This window comes from Mesoplodon densirostris, chromosome 18 (genome assembly GCF_025265405.1).
Source record: "Mesoplodon densirostris isolate mMesDen1 chromosome 18, mMesDen1 primary haplotype, whole genome shotgun sequence".
In the NCBI taxonomy this organism is placed as follows: domain Eukaryota; kingdom Metazoa; phylum Chordata; class Mammalia; order Artiodactyla; family Ziphiidae; genus Mesoplodon; species Mesoplodon densirostris.
In genome coordinates, this window is record NC_082678.1 from 43,671,840 (window position 1) to 43,699,278 (window position 27,439).

Genomic DNA, 27,439 nt, shown 5'->3' on the forward strand with positions numbered 1-27,439 from the left:
TATTCTATGTATGCTTGAAAAAATGGTTATTCTTCAGTTATTGAATGCAATTGCTGTCAATGTCTTGATTAACTCAAGATTGATTGTGTTGTTCAAATCTTCTTTAACAAAACTGATTTTTAGTCTGCTTGGCCTATCAGTTACTGAGAGATGTGAAGAGTGCCACTACGACTGTAGATTTGTCTATTTCTCTTTGAAATTCTGAAAAATTTTGTTCTATTTATTTTGAGGCCATATTATTAGATGCATGCAAATTTAGAATTGTTGTATCTTCCTGGTGAATTGAACTTTTTATTATTATGAAGCGACTCTATTTCTGGTAATTCATTTTGCCTTAAGATCTATGTTGTCTGATATTGCTACCCCAGCTTCCTTTTGATTAGTGTCTACCTGATGTATTTTTCTAGTCTTTGACTCTCCACCCTTTGTCTTTACGTTTTACATGTGTCTCTTGTAAACAATATTAAATATTAGTATAACAATGTATACTATTCAATACATGATTATTTTTCCTTTCCTGCACAACTTTTTGGTTTTCCCTAGGGGCTAATAGTTGCTCTGGTTTTTTGTTTGCTTAGTTTTTAATATACTGATCTTTAACTCAACTCCAAACTCTGCCAGTTGACTAAATCTCTCAAAACTTTTATTCTCATCAGGTATCGATTTCCTCTTCTTAAAGAAGTCTGGGGACTTCCCTGGTGGTCCAGTGGTGCAGAGTCCACCTTACAATGCAGGGGACGTGGGTTCGATCCCTGGTCAGGGAACTAAAATCCCACATGCCACGGGGCAACTAAGCCCACATGCCAGAACTACTGAGCTCGCGTGCCTCAACTAGAGAGACTGCGTTCTCAGGCTCTCTTCTCTCTCAGTTGAGAGAAATCCAGCTTTCTCATTCACTTGCCTCCCTGCTTTTACTCCCCCTCCTCATCCCAGGATTCTTTCTTTCTTGCCAGTTTAGCAATACATTTTAAAAGATGTATTTTTATATTTTTATATTTTTATCCAGCATTTTAGTGGTTTCAACTGAAAGAATCATTCAGGGTCTCTAAACTACCATACTGCCAGAGAAGAAAATTCCTACACTTTCTAAAATGCTCCTTCCCTGGCCTCTTCCTCCCTGGCCTCTTCCATCCCACTCCTCTCATATATCAAAGAACTCCTAGCAGTCCCTCCTCAAAACTCCCTGAATGAGAAGAGAGGTAGAGACGGGTAGAAAGTAGAAAGGCCAGGGGATCAGCAGTCTCAGTGAAGTCAAGGAACTGACGAGTAGAAGTACTTGAGCTGGTGAGTCAGGGAGTAGGGAGTTGAGGTGAGAAAGTAGAATGTTTGAATACGCCTGTATGGTTTTATAGATAAGGAAGCCCAAAGAGAGGCCAACTGTGTTGCTCAAAGTCACAGCCAGTGAATGGACAGCTAATGAAGGGCAGAACAAGGCCTGGAGGGCAGGTGTCCTGTTTCCAGACCCACATTCACACATGAGGTCAGGGAGAGTCTTGAGGAACAGATACCTGGCCGTAGTCAATGACCGGCAGCTCGATGCTGGGGAATAGATCTTGCACGATGGCATTGAAGAGTGGCACGTCCACTGAAGTTAGCTTGGAGATGTTCATGTCTCTCATCGAAAGCAGCAGAACCTGAATGGGAAAAGACAGAGACTCAGGCTCGCGGAGCCAGGGCCGAGGTACTCATTAGGCCCTTCCTCTCCAACTGGGTGAGAGGCAGGAGCTAAGAGCAGTGGATACATCCGAGCTAGTCTTTAGCGATAGGACAGGTGGAACGCAGGCAACACCTGAGGGGAGGGGCAGGAGGGTGGGAAACCTAAGCTAGCGAAAGTAAGGATCTCAAAAACTTCAGTGAAGGCGCATAGGACCAGTGACAATGGACGTTAAGGTCCAACGGTCATGTCCTCAATCTACCTCTTCATCAGACAGATCCGGCTGCAGGCGGCGCTTCTTGCCAGCACAGTGCAGGAGGGAGGTGAGGGCACGTAGGCCAAAGTCATAATGGTCCTGTCTGGAGAGCTGCTGCACGGCCAGCGAGTAAAGTGTGTACACCTTCTTGGCCAGAATCTGGAGAACAAAATGGAGGAGGAAACAATCCATCTCCCCACCAATCCCTCTGCTTCATCTAGGGACAGTTACAGATCCAAGAAGCTAGGTTCCGGGACTTGGAGCAGCTGGGAAGTGCTCTATGGACCATCCTAATGAGAAGATCCTGTGAATCGTGCCATCAAGGACTAGTGACGCCATAGAGGGGAGACCTCCCTCCATATCCTACTGACAGCCATGTAAGTTCTTTGTAGGATAAACTGATTAGGAGGCCTCCAGGGGGTTCTTCAGTCCAGAGAATAATCACGGAAGGGAAATAAAGTATTGGAGACGAGATTATCAGAATACCTTGCAGTTGCCAAATCCTTCCCCAAAGAGAATGATTTCTGCAATGAGGGTAGAATCGGGCACCACCATGGCAACTGGACGGAACATGGATTTAAGATTATCAGGAAGCTCTGTGCGACCAGCATAGCCTGGAAAACAGTGCCATTTATTCAGAATCCATACTGCTTCCCAAAGACCTACTTCCCAATCAGTCCCATTTTCCCCATCCCCAGCTCCATCCCTAACTCTCTCCCCAGCTCCAACTCTGAGACCTCTTCCTTTCTCATCTCAGCCCTGACTCTTCCCACACCACTTTGCTCTTCTTTCCTACCCTGGTCCTTTCCTTAACCTTCTGCATGGCCCTGATTCAAACTCAAATCACAGAGCTGTCAAGTTCCCATCTCTCCAAGTTCCATGTATTAACTCACGTTAGTGCTAATAGAAATCGCACCTGTTTATCTGATTCTTTCAGTACCGAAACCCTTTCCTGTTTTCTCCTAGTTCCTTCCCCCAGAGCTGTTCCCAGGCAACAGTAATGAGAGACCCTAGGCCCTGCACTTTGGGGGAGATTCTCCCATTCGGCGAAAGGGATGGCAGACAGACCAGAACTCTGGGAGCTAGTCCAACAAAAGAAGATGGCCAAGCACTTTAAAAGACTAGGGCTACATATATGCCTGCAAGCTGTTATTAATCCCTTTAGGGAGAACAGTAAGATTGCCACCCCTTCTCCCAGAAATGTGTATGTGTATCCTTTTCTCACACTTTATGGTCTTTAGCCACATTTCACTTGGCTAAAAACACTGGCAGGGGGTGGGGGGATGCACAGTTATTTGCCCTGAACCCTCAGTTCTCCCCGCAGGAGCCCCATCCACTCCCAGGTCCTTACCAGGGTTCATGGTGATGAAGATCCCACAGGACCACACCAGATTTATTTCAAAGCCTTCAAAATAGAAGCGGGTGAGGCCGGCAGCCAGGGCTGAGAGGATGGACAGGATCTGCTGGGCCACCACGGATAGCACTTCCACGTTGATGCGGTTAAACTCATCAAAGCAGCCCCAGGCGCCCATCTGTGGGTGGGGGGGAGTCGCTGGGAGCAAGAAAGGTACCCCCAGACTGGGAGAAACTAAAAATTGTGACTAACATATTCTCCCTGAAATGTTTGGATAGGAGCAGCAGCCTCTAAAATGAATGTATGTGTGTGTGTGTGTGTGTGTGTGTGTGTGTGTGTGTGTGTGTGTGTGTGTGTGTGTGTGTGTGGTGGAGCGGGCCCTGTAGCACTGTTGTGGTTTCTGGCCAGAACTTTCCATCAGACAGGAAGGATCTAGGGGAATGCCTGAGAGGTGTGGGTGGGAAAGTGACCAGGGTAGGGAACTTGTGGGTGTTGAGCGACTCCAGTGTGCATGAGTTATTGAATCCTTACATAATCTTGTGATTTTGCTAATAAGCAAAGTGAAGCGCAGGGAGGCGCAGGGACTTCCCCAGTTGTAAGACCTAACTGAGGCAATGCAGTGTCGTCAGCTACAAATCACTGAAACAGATCTGGGTTTCAGCTGATTTTCTGGAACTAAAAGATATTGAAGGGGCCTCCTGGCCAGGCTGGCAGGATGCTAACCTGGGCCAGGCCTGAGTACATCCGGCCCATGGACTTATAGTCCAGGCCCTCAGAGCAGTTGACCACGATGACATATATGCCGAGGGCCTTGCCCAGGTCCTTGACGGTCTCGGTCTTCCCTGTGCCTGTGGGACCTTTGGGGGATCCACCTCGATGCAGGTGCAGGGCCGTGGTCAGTGTCATGTAACACCTGGGGATGGAGGACAGGACTCAAGCCGGACTCCTGGAAGCCTTAGCTTGGCATTCGCTGCCCCTACCCCAAGCCCCTTGTTTGCCTCCCCACGGCAGACCTGTCTGTCAGCGGGGTGATGACAAGCCGGCCAGAGTTACCCAAGTACTCATAACCATACTGGAACTGTGTGTTGGTCTGGCGGATCACACAGTCGTTGAGATCCTAGGGAAACGGGGCAGAGTAAGAGAGGAGCGGGCTTGGAGGAAGACAGAGAGCTGCAGCGATGGCTGACAGGAGGAGTCTAAGCGGCAGAGGGGTTGCAGGGAGAAGACTGGGGGCTCCATTTAGAGTTAGGAGGAGGGATGGGCTTACGGCCAAGATGGAAACTGGGGGTCACGCTGCACGTGTCCAGCCCGAACTATTGCAGCAGCTGCTTGGAGTCTTTCTGAGTCCCGATCAAGTGACACCCAGAGTGGGCACTCCCTGGAAAAGTGCCACTTGCCACTCCTTACTTGGCAGATTCGAGAGAGAGTTACGAGCTGGATTAGGGTGCTGTGATAGACTAAGGGTTGGGCTGGGATACTACTGTATTTAGAGAACATGAATTTAGTTAAAGCATTAGGATCGGGTTTAGGGTACAGGAGTGGGAAGCTGGCCCTTCGGCACCTTCTCCCAGTAGAAGCGCAGTTGGCTGAGCCAGTCGAAGGAGCTGATATCCATGAGGCCACTCTTATAAAGCTTCTCCAACACGTCCCGGCCGTGGACTTCTATCGTCACCAGAGCCACAATTTTAAGGCGCATGATCTTGGTCAGGTTCCCCCTGATGGCTTCCGAGTACTTATTCAGTATTGACACCTGCGGAACAAGGTGCCAGAGAAGAAGGTGGCCCGAGCAATGCCACCAAACCCTAATCACGCCTCGTCCCAGCATCATTCCGCATCCAGCTGCAATGCTGACCCCACCCCCACTGCAGCTCCTGGCCCCCAACATCAGCACAGGGAGACGTACTTCTGACCCACCCAACCTCTTCTTGCTGGACGCCTCCCATAACGCACCCTCGTTCGGACCCTTTCCCGCCAGCTCATCGCTAATTCTGACCCAATGTATTGCCCCCTTCCTCCAGCTCTAACTCCAGGCCTCTCCCGTCCTGGCAGGGCTCCCCACCTGCTTCTTCTTCATGACCTTGAGGATTTTCTTGTCTCCCCGCTCCTTAGCTGTCAGCAGGCACTTGGTGACATCAGCTGTCCACTGGATCTGACTGGCAGTGATCACCACCTGGGGCACATGTAGAGGCTCTATTCCAAAACCCTGTCCCTGGCCACACACACAGCCCGGCTCCCAAAACCCAGCTTCTTCCGGGACCAGCTGCTACTCCTCTCACTACGCCTAAACTGCTCTGAAGGATGGGCATGTGCCCAAGTCAGGAGCTAAGGGTCCGCGGTGCAGGCTTCCGGGGCCACAGCCCAGAACAGGGAGCAGGAAACCTGCCTTTTGTGCGACTCAAGATTCTGTCCTTAGGGACTTCCCTGGTGGTCCAGTGGCTAAGGCTCTGCGCTCCCAATGCAGGGGGCCTGGGTTCGATCCCTGGTCAGGAAACTAGATCCCACATGCAGCAACTAAGATCCGACGCAGCCAAATAAATAAATAAATAAATATTTTAAAGAAAAAAAGAAGAAGATCCTGTCTTTACATTGGCTGCTTCCTTTCGGCTCGGTCCTCCTTGTTCCCTCATTTCCATTGACCCCAGCTCACCTGGCCAGCCCACTCCTTCACCCACTTGTCCCTCTTGTTAAGAAACTTCTTGAGGGCCAGGCGGCAGTTCCGGAGAAGGTCCCGGAGGGTCACCCTCATGGTCCGCTCCACATCGCCAAGCCAGGACTGGGGGGAGGTGAGAACAGGGTGGCTCACCCTCAGGGCCAGAATCAGGAGTCCCCAGAGTGAAGGTGCTTTGGAAACAGGACTCTGGGGCTTTGGGGCCCAAGAGAAGAGCAGGAGCTGGGAAGCGGCCGGCCTGCGTCCCTGAGGGAAATGGAGGCTAGGGGACAGACTGTGCGACTTTCAGGTGCAGGGTAGAGGTTAAGAGTTTTAGGAATGCCAGGTGGGAGGGCAAAAGGTGACAAATATCCCCTCACAGAGATGCCCTCTCCTCACAGAGCCAAGCAAACTTAGAAGAGTCAGCTTGCTTCTTAGGCCCTCATTGCAGCTCACCTCCACAGGCCCTTCCAGAAGTACCGAGTGGAGGAAGTCGACATACTCGCCGTCGCCCGAGAACATTCCCACCGCTTCCCATTTGCTGCTGGGTCCCCCGACCTGCAGAAACAGGAAGCTCTTGAGCCCTTGGAGGGTAATGTCTGCTCCTCCCCCGTTCCCTCTGTATTACCAATTCTAGAAAGTTCTGTCCCAGATACCCAGAATCATTATATCCCCCTCCTGCTGGGAGGGCATGGTCCCCTCCGAGGCCTTGAACACCTTGACGTCACCATCCCTCCCCTGTCCTCCTTCGCATCATGGCCACCTCTACTGACCTTCTGCATTCTCAGCAATTTGATGTTGTCAAAGCATTTTTTGAGGTGTGGCTGCACAGCCTCTGGGTTGCGGGACTGGCCCAGAATCTCCAGGAGGTCATCATTGGACAAGAAGTAGAAGCGGGGGAAAATATGGCGCTTGGTCTCTAAATACATATCCAGAGACTTCTGGATGTCTTCCAGGATTGTGTTCATTTCTATCAGTGTGTCCAGGAGGCCTGGAGAAGAGAACAGTGAATGATATTTGGTGGCCCTTTTACCATTGCCCTGAGTAGATCTGGAGCCTCCAACTATATCCACTTTGCCAGCTCTTATTTATTTATTTATTTTTTTGCGGTACGCGGGCCTCTCACTGCTGTGGCCTCTCCCACTACGGAGCACAGGCTCTGGACGTGCAGGCCCAGCAGCCATGGCTCAAGGGTCCAGCCGCTCTGCGGCATGTGGGACCCTCCCGGACCGGGGCACGAACCCGTGTCCCCTGCATCAGCAGGTGGACTCTCAATCACTGTGCCACCAGGGAAGCCCACCACTTTGCCAGCTCTTGAGTGTTGGGGCACAGACTGCCATATGGTTTTTGGAAGCAGATGCAGTGTCCCCAGTCACTCTTTTCCCATCCTCTTCATTAATTCATTATTAAGTATTCATTATACACTATTGTACGCATTATACATTACGTATTAATTGTACAATTCCATTAATATAACTACATCTCCCATCAGTCCTTTCCCACCAAAGAAGTGGGGCTCTGCCGATCATCCCAAGAGCTTCTGAAAATTAGAGCTTGTTCTGCACATAAACAATTCAACAAGTTAAAACATTAGATTTGGGACTTCCCTGCTGGTGCAGCGGTTAGGAATCCGCCTGCCAATGCAGGGCACAAGGGTTTGAGCCCTGGTCCAGGAAGACCCCACATGCCGTGGAGCAGCTAAGCCCGTGCGCCACAACTGCTGAGCCTGCACTCTAGAGCCCGTGAGCCACAACTACTGAGCCCATGTGCCACAGCTACTGAAGCCTGCGCCCCCTAGAGCCGGTGCTCCACAGAAAGAGAAGCCACTGCAATGAGAAGCCCACATACTGCAACAAAGAGTAGCCCCTGCTTACCACAACTAGAGAAAGCTCGTGTGCAGCAACGAAGACCCAATGCAGCCAAAAATAAATAAATTGAAAAAAAAACCATTAGATTTAAATACATATCACACGCACACAATGAAAGGGGTTTGCAGTCACTGGGGTTGCCAGTGTCCCTCGTGACAGAGCAAAAAGAGCACTAGAGAGAATTCCTTGGCGGTCCAGTGGTTGGGACTACGAGCTTCCACTGCAGGGGGCGCAGTTCCGATCCTGGTTGGGGAACTAAGATCCCACAAGCTGTGCAGCATGGCCAAACAACCAAACAAACAAAAAGAGCACTACCTACTTGAGAATGGACTTGAGGATATGGGGAGGGGGAAGGGTAAGCTGTGACAAAGCGAAAGAGCGGCATGGACATATATACACTACCAAACGTAAGGTAGATAGATAGTGGGAAGCAGCCGCAGAGCACAGGGAGATCAGCTGGGTGCTTTGTGACCGCCTGGAGGGGTGGGATGGGGAGGGCGGGAGGGAGGGAGATGCATGAGGGAAGGGATGTGGGAACAGATGTATATGTATGACTGATTCACTTTGTTATAAAGCAGAAACTAATTAAAAAAAAAAAAAGAGCACTAGATTGGGAGGCAGACGATGGCCATCCAAACTGCGGCTCTTTCACTTAATTAGCATGTCAATTAACCTCAGGGAGCTTTTACCTCTTTGTAAAATGGTAATAAGATCTACCTCAAAGAAGAATTCGAGATATAAAATAAAATGTGTTCACATTTGTAGGTTCTTGATAATGTTAGTTTTCTCCCAGCATTAGATTTTGATTAGCTTATCTCCTGGTCTTCCAAGTTTCTAGCTTTCTGAAGAAAGCATGGATGTCACAGAGTCTGAACTCTGAGGTGACCCTCAGGCCTTCAAGTACAAAGCCTACAGGCTGTTAGAACCTTTGAGTGACCACCTGAGTAGCCCCTGGAGACCACAGGGAGACCCGGTAGCAGTGGACAACACAGCTTTGTTCTGTGTGTTCAGCGAAGAGATGGCTCTGCTTATAAATTGTTCTAAAATGTAATTATGTCAATTATCTCAAATATTATTTCTAAAAAATTCATGTTGTCACTCAACTTTGCACATCCTAATACTTATATTTTACCAGAGTAATTGAATAATAATTTTTTTGATGTGTATACTTAAGGTTCTTGGGAAAATGAAGAATTGTTTGATTGGCCCTTGGCAAAACAAAGAGGTCTTCCGTACCCCATGCCAAAACTCTTCTCAGGACATGCACTGTAGGTACCCATCGCCAAACATGACTTCCTCATTCTTTACCCCAATCGAGCACAATCAACCAGACGTCACTATGTGTACATCTCGTCCCCATCCCCTTACCCAATCCCCATGCCTACCAAAATGTCTACATTAAAGACTAGCTAATCTGATAAACCAATTAAAGTCAAGGTAATAACAATAGCTCATAGTAACCAAAGGTTTTCTCTGTGCCATTTAATGTGACAAGTGCTTTATTTGCATTATCTCATTTACCTGCATCATCTCATCGAATGAACCAGCTAGAGAAGAAGAGTGATTCCTCGATCAGTGTTTCTTGAGGCACAGTACTAATAACTGAGCACTAACTTTATGCCAGACACTGTACTGAGTGCTACATACTCCTCTATTATCCTTACAAAGACCCTGAGAAATAGCTATCATTAACCCCACACACACTACAGGTGAGGAAACTGCAGTACGGAGGAAGCAAGCTGCCTGAGAGTACACAATCGGTAAGGCATGAGTCAGATTTTGAACTCAGGTCTGTCTGATTCCATATCCCGTCCTCTTAACCACTATATTGTCCTCTGCTCAAATATGTGTTGAGTTTAATTTACGGAGCTACTATTTAATGCTTAGAAGAGGTGGTGGTGATGGTAGCACAGCCAGGTGCAATGGTCAATCTTTCAGTAAATGAAGAGTGTGGCCATGACTTCACATACATATAGCACCAGCTGAGGTTACGTCAGGGCTCAGACCTGGATAACGGGTGCTCCGGAGAGCATTGGGGTCCTTGTTCATCCGGTCCATGATGTCTTTCCAGTTGCCGTTGACTTGGTCAAATAAGCCTGATTCATTGGGCAGCTGCTTGCGGATGTCGTCTCCTAGGAAGATATTCTGAAGGGCCAAACAACTGGCGTGAGAGGCTGTTTCTCACACACTCTCCACACTCTGCTCCCTGCTCTCAGACCAGGAATGACAGTTGAGGAGAAGATAAAGAGCATCAGAACCAAAGGGCAAGATGCTCAAGTTCTAGAAGGAAACTTGGGATTGGGAGGCCAGGTATGTGGGTCCGAGAAGAAAAATGGAAAAAGAACACAGGCTTTTCAAGGAGGGGGCTGAAGATGAGAGGTAATAACCAAGAGTCAGATGCCTAGGTCCCAGGTGAAGAATGGCTTTAGAGGTGGGAAAACGGGGCCGATAACAGGGCAACTATCTAGGTCCTATACAAATAAAGGAGTCAAAACAGCAGGTAGGGGCTTCCCTGGTTGCGCAGTGGTTGAGAGTCCGCCTGCCGATGCAGGGGACACGGGTTTGTGCCCCAGTCCGGGAGGATCCCACATGCCGTGGAGCGGCTGGGCCTGTGAGCCATGGCCGCTGGGCCTGCGCGTCCGGAGCCTGTGCTCCGCAACGGGAGAGGCCACAACAGTGAGAGGCCCGCGTACCGAAAAAAACAAACAAACAAAAAAACAGCAGGTAGGGAGAGCTCAGGCAGTGAATCCTGACCTCTAGGTACATCCACTGACGCTGCACTGTGAGCACCATCTCAACAACTTCCAAAATGAGGGAGAGGCAGCGTTCCCAGTGGTCTACATCCTTCTCAAAGGCCTTGACGAAAGGAGATGCCTTCATGGTAGACAGAGCCACTTGGTTATCTTCCAGTGCCTGAAATACTTCTTCTGTACCTCTGCGGTGGAAGGTATCAAAATCATAGTCCAGCCCCATCTGCCAAGCCTCGGTCCCCACTCTGCAGCCCAGGTCACACAGCCCTGTCTACCTGAGTCGGTGATGGCCCTTATCCTTGTAGGGGACTATGTCTAGCTGAATCACATCCCAGGTCTTGGCAATGTTTTGTAATGCCTGCGGAAAGAAATTGGGGAACAGATCAATCAGGTATTAAGTCCCCAAGGGTATTAGGAGCGGGGAGAGGCCATCAGATGATGAAAAGCTGGAAGCCTTTGTTTCAGGAAGCTTAGGAAATGAGGGACCATGGGAAAGGACTCTGTCGTACCAGCTCTAGAGCCAGCGCTCTGGTTGCTGAGGCAGAGATCTCCCCAATTTTCTCCACATGCTGATCCATCCCAAGCTCCACAATCTGCTCCAAGGTGAAGCTTTCAGATTCCTGATCAAACTCCCGTTGGACCTCATCCCTGACCTGATCCCAGTGCCTGCAGCCAGGGACAAAAGGTCAGATCAGGACGCTGGAACACCAGAGCCTACTGGAAAGTATCAGCATCACTCCCCAGTGGCTTTCTCCCATTGGGATATTATGATTCCGTGTATTTATTAATTCACGATTCAACAGATATTTACTAAATAGCCTCTAAAATACAACCTGAGGCACTGTGGGGAATACAGAGATTGAGGTGCTGACGCTCTGGAGAGGGAGTTAGGACGGATGGGTGCAGGTTCACTATAGATGATGTCCTGGGCCAGCTGCTTTACGTGAACCATTTCATTTTCATGGCCACTCTATAAATGAGGACCACTCTATACATGTTATTCCATTTACACATGCAGAAACTGAGGCTTAGAGAGGGTAAATAACTTAAGCAAAAAAAGCGGTTAGGTGATACTTAACTGCATAATACTTATTAGTGAAGCATTGCCAAAAACATTATGCTGGAGGCAATACCAAAGAAGTAAAATTACTTATTCCTAAATGAATAGATAGATAATTATTAAAACACCATTTATAAAATAGTTTATTCTAGCCTCAGTGGTTTCAAAGCCCTCTTCTATCATGTGATAAATTCCAGATGCACTAAAAGAGGTAAACTTGAAAAGCAAAATTATAAAGTATGAGAAGAAAGTATGGAGAGAGTGTGTCTACAACTCTGGGGTAGACGGGGTCCTCTTAAACAAGGCACAAAAGCAAAACTCCTAAAGGACAAAAGTTAGGCTTTGGGCTACAACATGCAAGTGTCTGTAGGACAGAAGTCGTAAAGCTTAGCTCTGACAGACAACATACATCGAGGAAGGGAAAGAGCCAGGAAGGCTGGAGAACCCAGGACGACGTGACAGACAGAGGACGGCGGTGGGCTCTTGGGAAGCCTTCTTCAAGGCGTGTGTTGGTGAACAGAGGGGCAGAGAGAGCTAGGAACGCCATGGAGGGGACAACCGGGAGAACCAGGTGACGGCCAGGCCAGGGGGTGACCCTCAGGAGCCGAGGGGCAGCCTCACCGCTCTCGAAGGGCGGGGTTTCGCAGGTCCGAGATGAGAGGCATGGTCCTCTTGAACTGCTCTATTTTTGAGCGAGTGGTTTCAATAATCTCCCAGTTTCGGTCCTGAGCAAAAGCGAGAGGTGTCAGAAGACGTGACCATCTTTCCCACATGGCCCCTTCCTCAGTCGGCCTGCCTGCGGCCCCCCACCCTCTCCCCACGCACCTTGTACTCTTTGGCCAGTCTGGTGAGGCGGTGAAACAGCCCGTGGGCCATGGTCTCCATGGCCTCCGTCTGCAGGGTTAGGAACCGGCCGGTCTTCCACTGGTTCCAGTTTTCCTCCCAGTCTCGGGTGATCTCCCAGACTTGCTGCAGCACGTCCAACTCCTTCGTGGCCAAGAGCAGACAGGTGCATTGAGTGATGTGACTCTCGCCCTCCTCCTCCCTGGCAAACACGCAGGGCCTCTCCTCCTCTCATTCTGAGAAGTTTTTCCCTCCTGGCAACATACAGCTGCCTCCTGAGTTCACATTTTTTTCCCCTCTACTCTCTTGCCATAAGAGCGCCTCAGGGCAGTGGTTGAGAGTCCGCCTGCCGATGCAGGGGACACGGGTTCATGCCCCGGTCTGGGAAGATCCCACATGCCATGGAGCGGCTAGGCCTGTGAGCCATGGCTGCTGAGCCTGTGCTTCTGGAGCCTGTGCTCCGCAACGGGAGAGGCTACAACAGTGAGAGGCCCACGTACCTCAAAACAACACAAAACAAAACAAAACAATAAAAAGAGCGCCTCAGGGAACAAGCACATGAAAAGATCCTCGGACTTCCCGGGCAGCGCAGTGTTTAGGAATCTGCCTGCCAATGCAGGGGACACGGGTTCAAGCCCTGGTCCGGGAAGATTCCACATGCCACGGAGCAACTAAGCCTGTGTGCCGCAACTACTGAGCCCACGTGCTGCAACTACTGAAGCCCATGCACCTAGAGCCTGTGCTCACAACAAGAGAAGCCACCGCAATGAGAAGCCCGCACACTGCAAAGAAGAGTAGCCCCTGCCCGTCGCAACTAGAGAAAGCCCGCGTGCAGCAATGAAGACCCAATGTGGCCAAAATAAATAAGTAAATAAATAATATTAAAAAAAGAGAAAAAGATCCTCAACGTCATTAGTCAGTAGGGACATGCAAGTCAAAACCACAGTGAGATACTTCATACCCACTAGGATGGCTAGAACCAAAAGTAAAGGGGGGGCATGCTGGCAAGGATGTGGAGAAGTAGGGACCCTCGTACACTGCTAGTGGGAGAGTAAAATGCTGCAGCTGCTGTGGAAAACAGCTTGGAGGTTCCTCAAAACGTTAAACATAGAGTTACCATATGATCCAGCAATTCCACTCCTACGTACATACCCACAAGAATTGGGATCGGGAACTCAAACAAATACAAGTACGCGCATAGTCACAGCAGCACCACTTAACAGTAGCTAAAAAGTGGAAACAACCCAAATGTCCATTGATGGGTTAATGGATAAACAAAATCCATACAATGGAATACTATTCACCCATAGAAAGAAATGAGGTACTGACACATGCCACAACATGGATGATCCTTGAAAATACTACACTAAATGAAAGGAGCCAGACACAAAAAGTCACATATTGCATGCTTTCCTTTACACAGAATGTCCAGAATACGCAAAACCCATGTTCAGTTGACCATTAAAAACCAGAGGGGTTAGGGACACCAACACTCTACGCAGTCAAGGGAACCTGTGTATAACTTATAGTCTGCCCTCCACATCCGCAGTTCATCCATATCCATGGTTCCCCATCCGTGGATTCAACCACAGATTGTGTAGTATTGTAGTATTTACTATTGAAAAACATCCGCGTATAAGCGAACCTGCTCAATTCAAACCCATTGTTGTTCAAGGGTCAACTGTAAGTAGAAAATAGATTAGTGGTCGACAGGGGCTGGGGGGAGAGGGAATGGGGGGTTACTGCTAATGGGTATAGGGTTTCTCTTGGAGGTAATGAAAATGTTTTAGAATTAGAGGTGATGGTTACACAACAATGTGCTAAATGCCACTGAACCGTTCACTTTAAAATGGTTCTTTTGTTACCTGAGTTTTCCCCCCATTTTTAAAAAAAAGCTCCTCGTGTACCCATCTTCCTGGCCCCGGTTGCTTTCCCAGGCAGGTTGGGACCCACTCTCCTGCCTCCTGCCCCCTACCCTTGGTCACCACGAGGGCCTTGCTCGGCACACCACCTTCTCCAGGTTCTGCAGGTCCTTGGAGGCTGGCTGCTCGATCTTGAAGATGCCCAGGTTGTCACGGAGATTGTTTTCTTCCTCCCGCATGGCGTTCAGCATGGCCCGTATGTGGGCTATCTGCTCCAGGGCCGCCTGGTGCCCCACGTTGCTGGTGAAGGGGCCTGTGGGGAGTCCAAGGTGAAGTTCAGATTCCCACTCAAGGCCAAGGTCCCCTGAAAGGCCACCGTGGCTTGCCTACATCTTTGTGGGTAAATCTCACTTCTCTCCTCCCACAAGAGAAGGAAAACAAGAGGGAACGCATTGAAAGAATGCATTGAAACTACTAACTGCGGCTCGAGAGTCAGAAATGGGTGGGACATGAAAAGTCAGTGTAAGAAAACTGGAGAGGCTATGAGCTGGGCTGCTGCCTTCCAGCCAAGACTCAGCGACAACAGGAGTGTCACCAACAGACGCGCCAGGCTCTTTCCCATGCTCAGCCTTGTCTGCACCTCCCCCAGGACCTAGGCTTTGAAAGACTGGGGCAAGACAAAGGGAAAGCCATGGGAGAGGTTGTGAGAAGGGTACCTTTGAATTCAAATTCTTCCAGAAGATTGTGTGCTTTCTTCTTGAAATCGTCAGCTGAGTGAATGAGGCCTGTCTTGAACTTCTCCTTGTGCCGCTTCAGCATTTGTTCACTGTCCAGCACAGCTTGCTGGAAGGCGACCCACTGCCCGCTGAGACTGTCCAGCATCTCCAGCACCTGGGGACATCACAGAGTGGAGGTGACCCACGAGCAGGAGCTCTGCCCGTCCCACCAACACTTCGAAGAACTCTTTTCTGATCCTCTGGACCAGCATGTGTGTCCAAGTTCCACATGCAATGAGGCCCAAAGAAAACAAGCAGTTGCTGGGCCTGAAAGAGATCCTCAGGGTGACCCGAAAGATCATTTGAGTTAGCTTTGGCTCTCAGAGGCTTTGAGGCCTTGGGCTTTCTCCCCCCGCTCACTTCTCTGCTCTCCCTCCTGACAGCCGAGGGTCTCCGACGTGGGGCGTCAGCGTCCCCGGCAACCTGGGGCTGGAATGGGCCGGGCTCGGTTGGGTGGGCCGCGCGCCTTAGGAACTCACGCTGTCCTGAACTGGCACCTCGTACTTCTCGAGGATGGTGAATTGCTCGTGTATGGGAGGGATCTGGGTCTCCAAGTTGGGCATGTCGTGCTGCAGGGTTTCCATGAGGTGCAAACTGACCCCCAGTTCCTCCAGCGTCTGGGGAGGGTGGCTGATTCTGCAGCGTGGGCGAAGAGAGCGTGGGCGGGGGGGCGCAAAGGCCGGGCCTACCCTCCCCCCTGCGCGGCCCGAGCCCACGTCCGCCCGCCGTACTTCTCCGCATTCTCCTGCAGGTAGGTGTGCAGCTCCAGGAGGCGCCTGGCCGCCATCTCCTTGAGCAGGGCCGTGAACTTGTTCTGCCACTCACTGCAGTGCTGCACCAGCGAGAACTGGAGGTGCGAGCAGTCCAGCAGCACAAACTGGATGTTGAGGACCGTCTCCTCCTTCTGCACGTTATTAGCCACCTCTGTGTAGCTGAAAAGGCCCACGTCCCCGCTAGGACGTCTTTTTCTTGGCAGACGTGCCAGATGCCCTACCTGGGTGATATTTTCCTCCCAGCCAGCAGCGCTCAAGCATTCTTCTGCTCCCAGGTGTCTCCCGCTTCAACCCGTCCCCCAGCAGACGGCTGTGATTGTGTCATTTTCCCAACCGCTGCTTTCAGACTCCTCGGTTTGCATTCAAGGCTTTAGAGGCTCAGAGATCCGGGTGGAGTTCACACTGAGCTGCTCACTAGTTCTGTGCCGCCAGGCGGGTTATTTAACTGCTCTGAACCTCAGTCTTCTCATCTGTAACCTGGTGATGGTACCAGAACCCACCCTGCGAGGCTGCGGAGAGGATTAAGTTGGCTGCTGTACATATACCCCTCTGCTGACTTCCTGTCCGGATACTCACGATTTGGCGAACATGCTCACGTGGTCCCATCTTCGTGTTGTTGTCTCTGCCTGGAATGCCCTCCCGCTGCCCACCTCTACCTGCTGATGTCCTACCCATCCTGAAAAGCCCCAGAGTCACTCCCTTCATCCACGTCCTCCTTCCCCCGATGCCCCCGGCTGAAAATTCTCTCTCCTTTCATCGAACTGCCCCGCATCTTGCATACCTGACTCACAGCGCTGATCACATGGAAGCTTGTATAAGAACACTGAGCACATCAGCACATTAGCACATCAGAGTTCACACAGTGCTTCTACATATACTTAACAGCCTCACAACCTTATGAGGTCGGTAGTATAACACCTATTTCACAGGAAACTGAGGCCCAGAGACTGTGAATAACTGACCTAAGATGACACGACTAGTAAGTGGTGGAGCTGGGATTTCAAATGTCCTCAAGATGCCACAGCCACTGCTGTTTCAGCAATATTCTTATCTTCCCTACTGCACTAGAGCCCTTTGGGAGGAAAAAACTTGTTCATTTCTTTGTTTTTAATTCCTCACAACCCGTCATAACAATGGTGTTTTTTGAACAAATGAATGAATGAATGAATGAATGACTAGAGGACAAAGAGACGGGAGTTCATATCAGAATTTAAGAATCCTCTTCCATTTAACTCCCATCTGCGTTCTTAAAATGAAAGTGTTCACGTCTCTCACCTTTCAGATCCCTGGCATCTCTCCTTTCCCAGCAGGACCCTGAGGTACTCCGCACCAAAGCAGCTTTTTCCCTAAATCTTGCCCAGCTCTTATCGGATCGCTATCCCCTTGAGAAACAAAGGTCCAGTGCCCTAGGTCCGGTGCTCGTCCTCTAGTTTCCTGCCCCTCCCCCAGCCTCCAGGTCAGACCTCCTCCTGCACTGCTCCGCCTCTTCAAGACAGACCCTCACAGCCACCTTTGCTCCTTACCGAGCAATGTCGGCGTCAAAAGAAGAGACCGGCGGGTTGAGGCGCTGGTATCGACGAATGAAAGAGTCCTTGTTGATCTCCCAGATCTCCCGGTACATGTCCCAGGTCTTGAGGTAGTTCTGTAGCAGGGCTGCGTTGTTGGTCATGCTGCTGCTGATCTGGGCCTGGATCTTCTTGATGTCCTTGTCCCGCTCTTCAAGACCCAGCAAAATGCTTCTCACTAACTTCCACCCCAGCCCAAGCTGCAGCCCAGCCCCTGGCCACTGCCCCAGAACCTCCCCTCCAACAGCACCTTCCCAAAGAAATACAGCTCAAACACGAGCATTAGAAAATGAAGGAGGAGGCCAAAAGTAAAAGAATGACTCTACTCTGTAGGATTCAGATATCTCACCTGTTGGTGTCTAGGGCTCTTATAGCCCAGCCCCAGTCCCAAACAAGTCCTTCCTGGTCTCCCAACCCCAAACCCCAAACCCCTTGAGCATCAGTCACCTAGTTTTTTTTGTTTGTTGGTTTGTTTGTTTTTGTTTTTGCAGTACGCGGGCCTCTCACTGCTGTGACCTCTCCCATTGCGGAGCACAGGCTCCAGACGCGCAGGCTCAGCGGCCATGGCTCACGGACCCAGCCGCTCCGTGGCACGTGGGATCTTCCCGGACCGGGGCACGAACCCGTGTCCCCTGCATCGGCAGGCGGACTCTCAACCACTGCACCGCCAGGGAAGCCCCAGTCACCTAGTTTTGACCCCCCTCTGTGGCCCTTCTCCCTTCCCCAATCCAGCCCTTTGACCTGGGTTTTCCACCAGTCATGGAGATGACTGGCCCAGTACATCTGGAAACAGCCCTGGTCTCTCCTCCTGGCTCTGCCAGGTCCTAAGCTTTTGCTACCCCTGCACCTGGTGCCCTCCCACTGCCCACTCACCCACGATTGTGTAGATGGGCTCATGAAGAAACTTGCACTTGATGAGAATTTCAGGGAGGCGGCAGAAGACAGAGATGGTGGAGAAGAGGTGGTTGCCAATGTCATTGACCACACTTGCCAAGGTCTGCAGAGTGGGTGAGAACTCAACCTGTGGGAGCACAGTGGAGAGGGCTTAGCACAGGCCCAGGAGGACACAAGCTCAGGACTGGGAAGGCTGGACACCGCAGAACCAGGCCTGGAGGCTGTAGGAGAAAGTCAGGGCCTAGAGCCAAGTATAAGGATTGACGGAAACTGGCAAATAACGTGTGATGGTTTCGGGGTGTTGGGGGCAAAGTGGTTCCCACCTGTGCCACACCTTCCTGCATGTCATTCTTCAAAATGACAAGGACTTGGAAGAGTGGGTTGGGGGTGGTCTTTCCATCCCCATTGATGGCCTTGGACAGTTCCAACAGTGACCACTTCACATTCAGGCGCAGGGCATCCTCCATCATGCGGTCCAGCCGAATCGTGTACAGCAGCCACTGCTGCTGAATCTGGTGGGAAGAGCAGGGGGAAGAGAACCCCTCAGGGGAGACAAGGCAGGTCCTGGGAAATGAGAACCAGCCAACAGGGAGGGGAACGAGCTCGTTCAATAGAAAGACGGGACGCCAAGTCCTGAAGGAAGGAGGTTTGAAAGGCCGAAGGTTGGGTGAAGCCAAGACTAGAGCAGGATGTTTGAGAAGCACGTGGGGGTTGGGGGGAGGGGAAAGACCAAGAGAAGGGTCTGATGGGACTGGGGGAGCTGAGGACCTGCCCACCCACGAAGCCCTGGCCACAGGACCCCCTACCTCGGGGCCATCGTTCTTGAAGACTTCATAGGAGTTGGTCATGATGGCCACCACATCGTGGTGCAGGCTCATCAATTTCTGCTGCACCGCTGCCCGATGCTCTCTTTGGTCCTCCTCAAATTCCAGGTCCCTGTACACCCGTTTGCCACTAATGCGTACCAGCAGTGTCTCTGACATCACTTGGGCTCGCCAGCCAATGGTCAGAGTGGACGCCTTGAACTCATTCACAATCGTCTGCACCTGGAGTCAGACCCCAGCCATGGGGGAGTTTCAGCTTGGGGATAGACCCTCTGGGCCTAATTCTATCCTCCCACTGTCCTCTAGCTAGAGTTGCTGACATTAAGAAAAAAAAACTTCCCTAAGCACACCTCATCTCTTTCGCACGACTCCCTGGTCTCTCCACCACTACCCATGACTCAGGTATTAATTACCCACATGCCAGCCTTTCAGTCTGCCTTGCAGACCTTTAGGGTCTAATGACCACAGCCCACCTTGCTGGCGTGTACACGGCACTCTGTGATGAAGATGGCACTGGCCCCCTTCAAGGCCCAGTGCAGTTTCTTGAGTCCAGGGTGGATCTTCTTATCCAGGAACCGGATACGTTCTTTGAACAGGGCCTGCTCATCTGGGGACAGCATGGCAATAATCCTGCGCATAAGAGGAGACCGGTAGCTGACAGGGAGCTATCAGCTCTGACGACCTCTCCTCCACACCAGGACACTTGGTGGAGAACTCTGAAAGTTCATGATCCTAGGCTAGAGCTTTCCAATAAAACTTTCTGCGATGACAGAAATGGTCTACCATTCATGCTGCCTGGTACGGTAGCCACAAGCCACGTGTGGCTGTGGTGCCCTTGAAATGTGGCCTGTGCAAATGAGTCACTGAATCTTAAATTTTATTTAATTTCGATTAATTAACTTAAATAGAAATAGCCACATGCACCTATCAGCTGCCACATTGGACCATGCAGTTCTAGACACCCAAACAAGACTGCCGGTCCCATCCCCTTGGACTTGAACTGGGCTGAGAAAGGTACCCAACCCCGAGCTAAGCCTCACTCCAGAGATGAGTACAAAGGGTATTAAGAGGAGGGCCAGCATGGCCTTGCTTGGTTCAATGAATCTTATGTTGTTCTGGGCCCATAAGCCTAACGCCATCAACTTGCTTCCTAGAGAAGTCACCCAGGCCGACCATATATATGGTCCAAGTGCCCAGTGGGGTGGGAGGGGACGTGGTGTTTTTTTGCTCTCTACTCTAAAGCTAGAAGACAACACTGAAAGGGACAGGAATAATCGTAGGGCCGTACGAGAGAGCACAGGAACCTTTTTTTTTTTTTTTTGAGATGGACAAAATGTGAAGGACGCACACTGTAGGAAATGGACAACATCATGGGGCGCGTAAGATAAAGAGGGAGCATGAAGTGGCATTCAGGAGGGCTGCAGCGAGGGCCCCACCTGTTGTAGTCCCGGGCAAGGAGCAGCAGGTTTTCTCGAAGAATGCGCAGGTCCTCGGCGTGCCCAGCCACATTCACCACGTAATGGGGCGTCTCGAAAAGCAGCCGCTCCCAGTGGTCGGCCTCCACAAAGAGGATCAACAGGGACCTTGGGGAGGAAGAAGGGCAGAGCAGCTGCGGGGCCGCCCAAGGGCGTAACCCGGAACCAACACCCGACCAAGAGGTACAGGGCTGGGGCGCATGGAGACCCTTAAAGGTAAGCAATGAAGCAGAACCTCCAAGTAAAGAAGGCGGACTGGACACGTTGACTTTTGCTCCCCTCCCCAAATAACCAAAATAACAGTAAAGGGGGGTTTTGCGTGTCTAAGGCATAAGCCCACAAATACAAGAAGACAACAACCGAAAACATCTGAAAGTGGAAAAGCAGATGGATAAGGAGGAGAGGAGTGCACAGCTGGCGCTGGAGACAGCGGGGAAGCCTCTTTAGAGGCCTGGGGATGGGTGGCTCCAAGTATCTCAGGAAAGGGGTTGAGGTGGGACTATAACAGGAACCAGCAGTTGAAAGTTTAGGAAGCAGCTCTACCCATGTTCCCTCTCCTACTCTACGTAGTTAAGCAAGTTGCCCTCCCTCACCCCAGCCTAAGACTGAAGGCTTCTTGTCTCAGGAGGCAGTGCAGAGACAAACAGAGGGTCTTTGGACTGGGGAACCCCGGGCCCAGTTGAAGGAGAGAGTAATACACTGGGAGCAGGGGTGGTGAGTCACCGTGAACACACTGAATGTTAAGATCCCCGCCTCCCTTTCCTGCCCAGAAACCAGCACTCTGGCGGCTGGAGCTATACCCTCTGGAGCAAAGTTTGAAAGATGGTTCTCTGTGACCTCGGACCAGCCTAAATAGAAAAGTCCCACAGATGATGACCTCTGGAGTCGCCAGGAAACAGCGCACACAGACAAGCCTGCAGTGAGGCTGCCAGTTGAGAAGCCCCCCTTTTCCTGCTCAGCAGAGCTGCCAGTCAGCTTTCCAGCCCCTGTCCCTTAAATATGGACAGACAACCAAGGGTTACAGAACACTGGTCTCTGTCTTTCCTAGCACAAAAGGTGGGAGTCAGAACAAACAGAAAAAAGCAACCAGAAGGGAAGGAGAGGGGACAGCGGTTGTGCAGAAAGAAGACAGCCCACCCTCAAAAGAAAAACAAACAAAACCACCTCGAACATCCTCAGAGAGAGATAAGAGACAAAAGAGCATCCGTGAAACAGAAACAAGATGCTAGAAAAGGGACACCAAGAGGGCTCTTAGAAGTTAAAAAATGAGAGCAGAAAAATTTTAAATCAAAAGAGAGATATAGGGTTTCCCTGGTGGCGCAGTGATTGAGAGTCCGCCTGCCGATGCGGGGGACACGGGTTCGTGCCCCGGTCCGGGAGGATCCCACATGCCACGGAGCGGCTGGGCCCGTGAGCCATGGCCGCTGAGCCTGCGTGTCCGGAGCCTGCGCTCTGCAGCAGGAGGGGCCACAACAGTGAGAGGCCCTTGTACCGCAAAAAAAAAAAAAAAAAAAAAAAAAAAATCAGCCTGGGGAATAATTTTTGTAAAATATTTTCTGATTTGTCCTCAGACAAGTGGTCAGGCAGTAGAGGTAGGACAGGGAAGCTGGCTGGGTTTGGTGCTGACAGTCCAGAATGAACTGACAAGATGGAGAAAGTGCTGTCAGAGCAGGAGAAAAGGAGGAAGAGGAAGTCCCATACACAAAACACGGACAGACGCCAATGTCCCCTGTCCTGCTCTGGAGAAGTCCCACTACACAGAGGAGTCTGCTACATACACAGCAATAACACAGCTCTTTTCAGCCAGGGTACAGACGACATCTGGAATATGTTTGTGTTAAGTACTATCTGTAAGGCTGGTCTGGCTGTAAAACCTGGTAAAAGCCAATTTGGACTTCAGAGTTCAAATATTTGGGATATAAGGTGGGATAACAAAACCCCTTGTGAGATAAAATAGGTGCCATTAGGGACTGGAAGGCTCCCAGAATGAAGGGAGAGTCAGGTAATTCTGAGGACAATCAGGACATTTGAAGAGCATGCATATTTCAAGATCTTATCTAGACCATGAACACAAAAAAGTAAACCTGATAAAGTTATCTGACCCTCCTTGGAGCCTTCATACATTTTGGAAAAGCTGAAACTGTCTTGGATGTCTTTACTGGTTTAATGAGCCCAAACTTTTCAAAATCCTTCCCCGTGATCATGGCTTTTTTTTTTCCCCCATACATTATTTACTGGATTGAGGTAGTTTATCATAAAGCCACAAAAATGTAAAGCAGCTTAAAACAGATCTCTCTAGACAACAACTGCCAAAGGACGGGGGTAACTCTTCTCTCTGGAAGAAGTGTTTTAGCCATTATTTGGGTTTTGGCTAAACCCAGGCCATAAATATTTGGCCCAAAGTTGTCTTGTTAAGCTCTACTGTAAAGATTATGCAATGGTGTTTGAGATAAATATCCAATGTGTCCCTCGACAAGAGATGATCACGGCAGACAGAAAAGTTGTCTCCTAAGTTTATCCTTGCTATGTGGGCACTAAGCTCAAACATCAGGTGGACATACCACTGTGGGGGGAAGGGAACAAGATGCAGGAAGCCTAGCTGAAAGCGCCCAGCACAGAATATTCAAGAACCTTATGGAAACGGTACAACTTCTAAGTCCATCAGTAGTGGGTTGATGGATTAAATTAATTACAGCAAAATCATGGGATGCTATAAGCCGTGGAAAATAATTATGTAGTTCTGTACATACAGAATGGAAAATCTCCCACACATATTGTTAACCTTAAAAAAAAAAAGCAAGTTGCAGAAATACTGTTTATAATGGGATCCTGTTTTATGTGTGCAGTGTGTATTTTTGATTACATGGTAATCATGGTTACCTCTAGGGAGTGGGGCTGTGTGCTGGATTTTCAGTTTTTCCTTTATATACTTCTACATCAATCTCTTTTATTTTCTTTCACACTGAGCATGCACTACTTTTGTAGTTTAAAATTTTTAATTTAAAAATGATTTTAAAAATTAAAAAAAAAGCAACCATATGAAATGGGTGGGGTGGAGTGATAAAAAATATACCAAATCTTTAACAGTGGTTATCTTTGGGGGAATTTTTTTCTTCCTTCTACTTTTCTGCATTCTGCAAATCTTCTAAAAGGATGAAGAATTTTATAATGGAAAACTTAAATAAATGATTTTGAGAACACTTTGGAAGTATAGAATAGTGAGGACGGTATGCTACTATTCATGTTAAAAAGTGTACTTAGATAGACATACACTCTTATCCCTGGGATGTTACACAAGAAACTGGTAACCTTGACTCTTTTTTTTTTTAATATATTTTAAAAAATTTATTTCATATTTTAAAAAATTTTTGGCTGCCTTGGGTATTCATTGCCATGCATGGGCTTTTCTCTAGCTGCAGCTAGCGGGGGTTACTCTTCGTTGTGGTGCATGGGCTTCTCATTGCAGTGGCTTCTCTTGTTGCAGAGCATGGGCTCTAGGCGTGCGGGCTTCTGTACTTGTGGCGCACGGGCTCAGTAGTTGTGGCTCGCAGGCTCAGTAGTTGTGGCTCACGGGCTCTAGAGCGCAGGCTCAGTAGTTGTGGCGCACACACTTAGTTGCTCCATGGCATGTGTGATCTTCCTGGACCAGGGCTCGAACCTGTGTCCCCTGCATTGGCAGGTGGATTCTTAACCACTGCGCCACCAGGGAAGCCCTTTGACTCTTTCTTTAGAGAGGAACAGAGTCACTGGGGAACAGCAGTGGAGGGAGATTTTTCATTCTCAGCCCTGACTTTTGAATTTTAGAACGTGCATTTATTACCCCTTCTAAAAGGTGAAAATGTTTTAAAAATTAAAACTATTATATCACCTTGCAAAATTTGTTTTGAAAATACTGTGTTCACACCAAGTTCTATGAGGCCATCTTTTTAAAGGGAAAACAATGTTTCTTGATTGTTTATTTTTTGCAAGGATTTTTACATGTCATCTCGCCTCATGACCATATCAGAAAAGGTTTTTGTTTTTTTTTTTGCGGTACGCGGGCCTCTCACCGTTGTGACCTCTCCCCGTTTGTGGCCTCTCCCGCTGCGGAGCACAGGCTCCAGACACGCAGGCTCAGCGGCCATGGCTCACGGGCCCAGCCGCTGTGCGGCATGTGGGATCTTCCCGAACCAGGGCACGAGCCCGCATCCCCTGCATCGGCAGATGGACTCGCAACCACTGCGCCACCAGGGAAACCCAGAAAAGGTTTCTTTAAGTAGATAAGGAAACTCAGGCTCAGAGGAATGCAGTGCTTGCCTGAGGTCACACAGAAGAACAGACCTGCTCCAGGCTTCGAACTCTAGTCGGCCTGGCACTGACGCTTATGCTTTATTCACTCTCACAGGCTGGCCCTGAGGATTAGAAAGAAGCAGCCACCAACCAGTGCTGACCTATGGCCCCTCTTTACCTCTCTCTCAACTCTTGCTTTTTCTCATACTTAAAATGTAAATAGCGATCACTGATGTTTAATAAAATTCTGTTATTTGAATACAATCGTTTAATTCATGGGAAAAGGGCAATTGGTGGGCTGTGTGTGCTCATATTCATGTGATTCCAAGCATGTCTGGGTGCCTCTCCAAACTCAGTGCCTTCGGGGGTACCCAGCTTTATGGGACAATGTGTCTTGCGGATTCAACCTCATTATGTGGTTGCAAATGTCACAGCCGGGGTAACCCTGGCCTAGACTCCCATCTCTTCAAAACTTTATTGTTGATTCATGAGGCCATTTTGGGGGGATCCTGCTTGGCCATACCTCAAAAAACCATGAACCCTATCAAAGCAGATCTCGACACCCCTCCCTGGTCAAAGGCTTATCTTAAACCTCTTACCCTCGTCTTCACACTCTGCTTGTCACCTGTTTCCTGATCCGTGTGGCTTCTCACTACTGCCTTACCCTCATTTCTCTGACCTGACACTCAGCACTGTCTCTCCGTCTCAGTTCTTTTGATTCCTTCCTCAGACATCATGTGTCATCTCCCCCATGGTTACTCTGCCTTTGGCTTCCGGGACGACACACTCAGTGTCTCTGTCCCAGACTCCATCTCCACGCAGGCCCTCTCTGGCAAAGCCCCTTCTATAGACATTTGCCCCAACAGATAAGGACATTCCATGAGTTAAAGCCAAATCTAGTAGCAACAGCCTAGAAGCATGGGAAGTAACCTTTCTATAGGGCCTCGCTGATGACCAGAGGGAGCCCAAACCAATCAAGGAGAAAGTTATTTCCTTCCGATTAGGAAAATGCTGTCATCAGAAGGTTTGTCATCTCGGGACTTCCCTGGTGGTCCAGTGGTAAAGAATCCACCTTACAGTGCAGGGGACGTGGATTCGATCCCTGGTCAGGGAACTAAGATCCCACATGCCGCGGGGCAAATAAGCCCACGCACCACAACTAATGAGCTCACGCGCCTCAACTAGAGAGCCTGCGTGCTGCAAACTACAGAGCCCACGCGCCCGGGAGCCTGCATGCCACAACTAGAGAAGAGAAAAACCCACACACCACAACTAGAGAGAAGCCCACGCGCCGCAACAAAAGATCCTGCATGCCTCAACGAAGATCCTGCGTGCCGCAACTAAGACCCGATGCAGCCAAAAATAAATAAAATAAATAAATAAAAAGAAGGTTTGTCATCTCTGTAGTCAGCTGCCTTACATAGCTCCTTCTTTATTTCTCTCTTCTGCATCTTATATGGGAAGGCGGCATGGCTCCAGGGTAGAACTGTTCACTTACAGAGCCACAGAGGGCAGGGACTTCGCCACTGGACACATTCCCTGCGCCCATCTCGGCGCTTAGCATGTGGAAGGCACTCGCTATATATTTTTGAATAATTAATAACTGGATTAATTAAATTTAAAACAGTGGTGATATGAAAATGTCATGATTCTAAAGCTGTAGGAGAGGACATGATCTGTCAGCCCATGAGTTCTCAGGAGAGGCCCCTTGGTGGCTCACAGTTTGGAAGGTTTCGCTGAGCCATCGCGGCCACCTAGTGGCAGAGCGCCTACATCACTGGTTGAGTAGGTTACTGGGGTTTTTCTGTTTTCAATCAGTTTTTTTGAAGATAAAATGTGAAATTAAAATTAAGAAGCGGTAGTAAACATATTACGGGATAAGAGAGATTTAGAAGAATGGAGAGAGAAACCAAGAGATAGGAGTTCAACTCTGGGGAGGCTTGGGGAAGGGAAGGGCGCTAAAGACAGGACAAGCAGAGTGGGAGGGCGTCACGGAGGGTGTCGTACTTGTCGAAGTTCACGTCCAGCATGCCCGCCTTCTCCTGGCTGGTTCGTAGCAACGGCGTATCCAGCCGCCGAATGCAGTCCTTGTCCAGCGTTGATGTCCAGTCTTGGAAGGTTTTTCGAACCAGTTCGTCAATGGCCTGAACCATCTGCTGATAGGTGTGTACGCTCTCCTCTCCCGTCCCGGTGTGGGGCAGGAAATGAGCATTGGAAAGACACTGTGGGGGAAGAACCAGGGATGGCTGGAGTCACCTGCCACATTCCTCCGAGTCACCATCTCCCTGAGACTCCCATCCCCGCCCACCGACACACACACAGACACTCGACAATATGTGGAAGACTCGGAGGGAAGGTGGAGCCCAAAGGAAAGGTGAGAGGAAGAGACCATGGCACGATGAGAGAGGGAGTTCAAATGAAGAAAGAGAAGCACAGAGATTCAGCTCGAGGAAAAAAGTTGGGAAAAGGAAGTCCATCACAGGAGGTGAGGAATTTAAGAGGCACAAGGTCGAAAACTAGCATGAGCCCTTCCTCAGGACAGATCACTACGTCTGCCACCCCCTGGACA

At 49.8% G+C, this 27,439-nt stretch overlaps 1 protein-coding gene across 1 annotated transcript in view; it reads right to left on the reverse strand.

Annotated features, from left to right (window-relative positions):
* The window catches only part of DNAH2 (dynein axonemal heavy chain 2), an 87,787-nt gene that overhangs the window by 39,594 nt on the left and 20,754 nt on the right, over nucleotides 1-27,439 (reverse strand). The window contains exons 11-38 of the mRNA XM_060080830.1: nucleotides 26,878-27,092; nucleotides 20,563-20,709; nucleotides 19,600-19,756; nucleotides 19,109-19,348; nucleotides 18,626-18,814; nucleotides 18,282-18,429; nucleotides 17,367-17,559; nucleotides 15,802-16,002; nucleotides 15,550-15,706; nucleotides 15,011-15,185; nucleotides 14,444-14,607; nucleotides 12,415-12,576; nucleotides 12,211-12,314; nucleotides 11,039-11,195; nucleotides 10,805-10,887; nucleotides 10,534-10,714; nucleotides 9,786-9,924; nucleotides 6,685-6,902; nucleotides 6,368-6,469; nucleotides 5,912-6,037; nucleotides 5,324-5,434; nucleotides 4,826-5,014; nucleotides 4,278-4,381; nucleotides 3,988-4,177; nucleotides 3,262-3,442; nucleotides 2,397-2,524; nucleotides 1,917-2,069; nucleotides 1,509-1,634 (exon numbers count right to left, since the gene is read on the reverse strand). Coding sequence (XP_059936813.1) covers nucleotides 1,509-1,634; nucleotides 1,917-2,069; nucleotides 2,397-2,524; nucleotides 3,262-3,442; nucleotides 3,988-4,177; nucleotides 4,278-4,381; nucleotides 4,826-5,014; nucleotides 5,324-5,434; nucleotides 5,912-6,037; nucleotides 6,368-6,469; nucleotides 6,685-6,902; nucleotides 9,786-9,924; nucleotides 10,534-10,714; nucleotides 10,805-10,887; nucleotides 11,039-11,195; nucleotides 12,211-12,314; nucleotides 12,415-12,576; nucleotides 14,444-14,607; nucleotides 15,011-15,185; nucleotides 15,550-15,706; nucleotides 15,802-16,002; nucleotides 17,367-17,559; nucleotides 18,282-18,429; nucleotides 18,626-18,814; nucleotides 19,109-19,348; nucleotides 19,600-19,756; nucleotides 20,563-20,709; nucleotides 26,878-27,092 — 4,440 coding nt within the window. The remainder of the gene's footprint in view (nucleotides 1-1,508; nucleotides 1,635-1,916; nucleotides 2,070-2,396; nucleotides 2,525-3,261; nucleotides 3,443-3,987; nucleotides 4,178-4,277; nucleotides 4,382-4,825; nucleotides 5,015-5,323; nucleotides 5,435-5,911; nucleotides 6,038-6,367; nucleotides 6,470-6,684; nucleotides 6,903-9,785; nucleotides 9,925-10,533; nucleotides 10,715-10,804; nucleotides 10,888-11,038; nucleotides 11,196-12,210; nucleotides 12,315-12,414; nucleotides 12,577-14,443; nucleotides 14,608-15,010; nucleotides 15,186-15,549; nucleotides 15,707-15,801; nucleotides 16,003-17,366; nucleotides 17,560-18,281; nucleotides 18,430-18,625; nucleotides 18,815-19,108; nucleotides 19,349-19,599; nucleotides 19,757-20,562; nucleotides 20,710-26,877; nucleotides 27,093-27,439) is intronic.